Below are 6,791 nucleotides of genomic sequence, written 5' to 3'. Positions count from 1 at the left end.
TGAGTTTCACTAATTCGTATTCACAATGCTCTAGCATCTGTCGAGCGTGATTGAAATTGAGGGAATATCCCAAATGTAAGGAATAAATGAAATAGGAAAAATGATAAATTTAACAATTTAATTAAGAAAGTGATATGTATTGATACCTCATGATCAAGATGTTTGTCGATAGGGGCCAGAATGTTGAAAGTAATTAATGCATGACACTACAGCCTGCTCTGGGACCAAGTGCCAGAATGAAATTGCAATCAATTTGTATTGATTAATCAATTGTCTTACCTGCTTCAAATTCGGAGAAGCTACGACATGGCGCGATGGAGATCTGGCGCCAGAGATGCATGCTAAGAGAGAGACTCCGTTGAGGAGAGAGACGGCGGAGGGTTTGCACATGAGAGGAGCGGGGCAAATGCGGTGAGAAAGGAGAAAGAGCAAATGGGTTTATGCAGTTATCGGGTCTGTCTGAGAATAAACCAAATTCGATAAGAAAGCCAGTCAATTTTCGCGATTCAAATATGGTGAAATCCTATGGTAGAATTGCCCATCGAACCCAACCAAATTAGGTCCGATGTCTACACAGATTTCTTCGTAAAGGTATTAATTAGTGACCCCACTCCACCTAGCTAAAATATTCATTCCCAGTTTCCCACTCTCATTAAATAAAAAAGAAACATTTACTACTGTACAAAGTCTCCTCCACACCACTTCTCCCCAGATCTCAACCCTCTGGTGCTCTTTACTCTGCACACATTTCTCACATTCACCACTCAGATCTAAGCTTCTTTCCTAATAGCCTCTTCAAAGAAATCTACAAAGCAAAATGGCAGGGTGTTTGATAACCTCTGTACTCTCTCTAGCCACCAATTTGCTCCCCTCAATTAGAGCCTCTGTGCAGGCTCCTTCTTCCTCTTCCTCAAATTCTAATAACTCTGAAAGGGGGTGTGCTCGAGCTTTTGAGGAGGATCTGGAGAAGCTGATGCGAACTATGGAGTGGATCAAGGCCACACTGTACGATGCTGAGGAGAGGGAGATCAGAGACCGTTCTGTAAAGCTATGGCTCAAGGAGCTGAAGAAGGTCGCTTATGATGCCGAGGATGTGCTTGGCGAATACCGGTATGAGGTCACCCGTGTCCAACTAGAGGCAAGAAAGGCTTCTGAAGCTTCAGGTTCTCACAAGAGAAAGAAGATGGAGGTTAGTACCTCGTGCATATAGATATTAAAAATTATCTTACTTGTGCAAGGGTTATTTTTCTTCTTGTGTGGTACTAAAACTTAATAGAGGATGCTTGAATTTTTTATTTATTTTTTAGCTAGATTGGTATCCACCGGAATGTATGGTCACTTGTTATTATCAGCTTTTCCAATCTAACATTAGAGTGGTCACATAATATAATACATTTCCAATCTATTTATCATTTTTAAGTTAACAAATTATGAATTTTGGCATACTTATATAATATATACATTTCTTTTTGGACAGTACATTGAGTACATTGTTCAAATTCCGGATGACATGGTTGATCGGCTTAACAAAATAAGAAGTCGATTTGATGAAATTGCGAAGGATCGTGAGGCTCTCCAATTAAGGGAGAGTGATGGGGCGAGGCGTCCGAACAATAAACTTTTACGACCCCCAACGGGTCACATGGTAGATGAGGCAAGCATTTTTGGGAGAGATGCTGAAATAGAGGAGGTAATCAATTTGTTACTATCTGAAAAAGAAAAGCCCTTTTCGGTCATTTCGATTATTGGAAAAGGTGGTCTCGGAAAAACCACCATTGCCCAACTGGTCTACAAAGATGAGAGGGTAACCCGGTGCTTTGATTTATGTGGGTGGGTATGTGTCTCTGAAGAATTTGATGTTGGGAGACTCACTAAAGCAACCATTGAATCAGTCTCCAAAATCAATTACAATTTGAGTGAGTTGAGTTCATTACAAGGGAAGCTTGCAGAAACTGTGAAGGGAAAAAGAATACTCCTTGTTTTAGATGACCTGTGGAACGAGAATCAAAGTCTTCGGGAGTTGTTCCGGGTTCCTTTTAAAGAAGCAAAGGTTGTTAGTATTCTCATTACAACAAGAAATAAAAAGGTTGCAAAGGTCATGCAAACAACGACCTATTTTAGTCCTACTACCTTGCCTGAAGATTCATGCTGGCAGTTGTTTCAGCATTATGCATTTAGTGGTACAAATTACACTATGCCACCACACTTGGTAAATATGGGAAAGGATATTATGAGGAAGTGTGGTGGGTTGCCATTGGCCGTGAAGTCGATTGCAAGTCTCCTTAGCCATGAAACAAATGAAGAGGATTGGAGAGAGATTTCAGAAAGTGATCTTTGGGAATCAAATTCATCGAATGATATATTCCCAGCACTTCAGATCAGCTATGATCATTTACCTCCCCATCTTAAGCCGTGTTTTTTGTTTTGCTCTATGTACCCAAAAGATTACATATTAGAAAAGATGCATTTGATAGAGTTATGGATCTCTCATGGTTACATTGAGTCCAAGGGCAAAAGAAGAATCACAGAAATTGGTGTTGAATATTATGAGGAGTTAAAACAGAGGTCCTTTGTTGATGATTTTTCAAGTGAATTTACAGAACGTTGTAAGTTGCACGATATAATCCATGATCTTGCTCGACTTAATTCTGAGAATGAACATTATTCAGTGGAGATCAAGAGGTTCCAACCACTTGATATTCAAAAGGAAAACATTCCGCAAGAAGCATGTCATTTATATGTAGGTGGTTTCTCTGAATATGTACATGAAGTTTTCCAACAAAATCTGATGGGTTTAAGAACCCTTTCTATCGATATGAGAGGATGTTATGTAGATCTTCAAATATGTAACCTCACAAAATTTGAAGCACTCAGGGTATTGGAATTGAAAGGGCATTATTTGAGAATTCCTGATTCCATTTCCGAGTTGAAACATCTAGCTCATCTTGATATTAAGTGTTCATATCTTAAAACATTGCCATTATCCATTGGCCTCCTTTACAATCTACAGACTTTAATTGTTGATTGCAAAAAACTTGAATATCTACCTGAAAGTATTGGTTCACTTAGTAACTTACAGAGATTAATTATTAATGCAGATAATCCAATAAATTATCTCCCGCATGAGCTTGTTAATTTTCTAACAATAAAGACAATGAAAGCATGGTTGAACGTTAGAAATGTAGCTTGGTTAAAGGATATGACGGACCTTGATGGAAATCTCACTATTAATGGAGTGAGTAATTTAAAAGATGTCCAGCGTGCTAACATGAGAAATAAGTGCAAACTTGAAGCTTTTTATATAAACTGTAATCCTGATTACAATGGTCGGTGGGTTGACTCTGCGAAATCAATGCTGGAAATAACCCTCAGACCAGAAATAAGTGTCCATGATGCCGATTTTTCTTGGTTAGAATCCCTCCAGCCACATCCTAACCTCAAAAAACTTGGAGTAGAATTTTATTCTTCTGCCACAGTGCCGGGATGGATGTGTGATCCATTGTCCTTGCAATCAATTCAAAAAATCTTGTTAGATAACTGTGACAAGATTCAATCTCTTCCATTCAACAATCTTCACACTCTCAAGCACCTCGTTGTTTGTGATTGTCATGGTTTCCGAGTTCTACAGCTAGAGCAGCTGTCCTCCCAGCTTGAGAAATTGGAGATTTCTGGTTGTCGCTGCCTTGAGTTGATTACTGGACTAGGGAATCATATGTTGGCTACACTGAAAATTTACTATTGTGAAGTCCTGAAATCAATAACAATGGATGGACTACAGTTGGTGGAATCTACTGAGCTAATTGGTGATTCCTCTCATGGAAAGCCACATATCGGCCGACAGAGCATTTCAACACTTACAAGGGTGGAAATCAAAAACTGTAAATTGCTTTGTGTTCTGCCAGATGGATTGATTCCATCAGTTGAGATTGCCCTGACAGAGCCATTCATCCCTTATGTCCGTGTTCTTTACTGCGGTTGCACTGCCATTGTAATTGGGGATCTACAATAAATCAAATCAGGTTCATAAATTTTCCTATTATTATAATTATTATTATTTTAATATTTATATTTTAGACCACTGAACTTTTTTGCTTTTGTGTAACCATAAGCCTTGGTAGGATTTGCTGACTAATCAAGCTGCAAAATTACCTGTTTTGACAAATAAACATTTCATATTTGTATTACTTGCTTGTTGCTGCTACAAAATTAAACTCTTGTCCAACTTTTTTTGCAGCGTTCTATTCGATGATGTCTTTCTTTGACCCACAAGGAACATTTAGGAGTCCCCTCGAAGACCCTTGATAGAAATAAATTTACTATTTGATTTATTACATGTTTTGTAAAACACAGAAATAATTTCCTTTTCTCATGGGAATTCATTTTAATTGATTTTTTTTTTCTATACTTATTTATTTTTGGGTTAATTTTCTATTTACCCTTAAAGACTTCTTCAATTTCTTATTTACCCCTACACTCTTTATAATATTTAGTATATTCCTCAACTATCATTACATTTTTCCATTTACCCATATAGCTAAAAATCTATAGTTAAACCTTGTCATAATTTTTATTTTCCTATTATACCCTTCTCTTTTATTTCATCTCTTTTATACTGATAAGCTTAAAAATGCTCACTGAGTCATGTTGGCGGTCAGCTTCAGGATTTGAGAAGGTAAAGTTCATGATGAATTTATCTTGGTTAGTGTCGGTGTTGTGTGCTTGCATTTTTCATTTTTTTTTTTACTGAGTTACATTCTTCGTGAGTAACTAGTATCTGTCAGGTGTTGGGTGTGATGCCAAAGTGGCTTACCAGTTCCACACCATGAGAGAAGAAAGGTTTGAGTTGTTCTACCGTCTGGTAATATGGATTTTTATTTCCACCTCAAGTTTGCCACTTTAGCATCACAGCCAACACCTCAAGTTGTTCATAAATTTTCCTATTATTATAATTATTATTATTTTAATATTTAGATTTTAGATCACTGAATTTTTTTGCTTTTATGTAACCATAAGCCTTGGTAGAATTTGTTGACTAATCAAGCTGCAAAATTACCTGTTTTGACAAATAAACATTTCATATTTATATTACTTATTTGTTGCTGCTACAAAATTAAGCTCTTGTCCAACACTTTTTTGCAGCGTTCTATTCGATGATGTCTTCCTTTGACCCACAAGGAACATTTAGGAGTCCCCTTGAACATTTAGGAGTCCCCTTGAAGACCCTCGATAGAAATAAATTTACTATTTGATTTATGAGGGATGCTTCTATGGACTGCTGCTACAGGAATAACTATGGCTGAATCAACTACAACCGTTGATTGATTAAAGGGTAAATTTGGAATAATTTAAAGAGGATGCTTCTAAACGCCCGAATTCACTGGAGGCTTCCAGTAATCCTCTTTTATTCTTGCGATCCAGCCCCAGCCCCCTTCCCCCTCTCTCTCGCGAAAGAGAAAACGCGAAGACCTCTCCTCCGATCGCTCCTCTCTCTCTCAGTGCGTCTCCTCCCGCGTTCCTATCTCTCGCTACAATCGTACTGATGCCCCTTTTCGCTGCTCTTTCCTCTCTCGCACAGGGCTGTCGAGTTTGCACAGGGCGCTGACCTCCGGCTGCCACCTGACACGGCTTCTCTCACGTTTCCTCCATATCCTTATAAATCAAGGTATTTTTTTTTCTTTCATTTAAATATTTTTGTGTTTTTAAACTGGAACCGAAAATGTTGCACCTTAAATTTTTATTCTTAGCTAAATTTAATTTCATACTGCACCTTTCATTCCAAATCAGACTCGTTCTGTGGGTTGGGTCATGGTTACCTTTTGTTCCAAGTTGAATCAGGTTGAGTTACTACCACAAATCAGGAAAACTTTCTTCAATTAATATTTGAATTGCCATAACTGTACATGAAGCACTCAGCATTTTATAATTAAGTTTCACCCAAAAGTTTAGGTTAATTTAATAGCCTCATTGAGATGTTTCATTCACTTGATAAGACATTCTTATTATGACAGTGTTTATGGAGGAGAGCCAACAGCTGATGTACTCTTCGACTTGGTAGTCTATTGCTAAAGCAGATCTCATGGTTCGTTTTCGACTGAATTTGCATATCTGACTATTCTAGCCTGCTTGGTAGAAAACTCAAATATTGCAGTAATGCACTTACTATCTATTGATTGCTGGAGTAATCAGTGATATTGCAACTCGTACTTGTTTTATAAATTGAGATTTTGTATAACCTATCACAGACCACAAGTGTAATTTTGCAATTCATGAGTTTAAATTAGGATTTTGCAATCTTGAGAATGTAAGCTTTAATCCTGGTACCTAACAATATAAAAATCACTACTGCTTCTACTTGACCTGAAAGCAAGTTGGCATAATGACAGCAAAAGAATAAGATATAAAAATTATGCACATGGCAGTAGCAACAAGTTTATCTACCAATTAATTTAGTTCAATTTTGATTATACCCTAGCTTATTTATGGAGGGAATAATGACCGCCAATTTTTGTAGGCTAATGAAGTCGATGTAGCATCATTGAGAGAGTATGAAAGGGTTGAGTAACATGCCTTTGCTATAGTCAATTTTTTCTTTCTTTTTTTGAGCATTTTAATTTTTTGAATCTGCAGGAGTCTGTTGTGAATTCTGGACCTTCGGTTTACATAAATGCTAATGGCCCCAATCCTATAATGATTCAGGTCAATATCATCATGTTGACACGTGCGCACATGCACACACACACACACACACTTAAAAGGTGCTAAGCTTCTCTATTTTATTCTTTGCTTTGATT

At 37.4% G+C, this 6,791-nt stretch overlaps 1 protein-coding gene across 1 annotated transcript; it reads left to right on the top strand.

The window, feature by feature from the left end:
• Positions 1 to 817: 817 nt before the first annotated feature.
• On the top strand, positions 818 to 4,009 carry LOC144547736 (putative disease resistance protein RGA3). The gene is made up of 3 exons (XM_078296437.1): positions 818 to 1,189; positions 1,478 to 3,671; positions 3,903 to 4,009. The coding sequence occupies exons 1-3, from the start codon at positions 818 to 820 to the stop codon at positions 4,007 to 4,009; spliced, it is 2,673 nt and encodes an 890-aa protein (XP_078152563.1).
• Positions 4,010 to 6,791: the final 2,782 nt, after the last annotated feature.

The sequence above is a fragment of the Carex rostrata genome, chromosome 32, assembly GCF_964058835.1.
Source record: "Carex rostrata chromosome 32, lpCarRost1.2, whole genome shotgun sequence".
Lineage (NCBI taxonomy): Eukaryota > Viridiplantae > Streptophyta > Magnoliopsida > Poales > Cyperaceae > Carex > Carex rostrata.
Note: the sequence above shows the minus strand (reverse complement) of the source record. Positions and strands in the feature narration are given on the sequence as shown.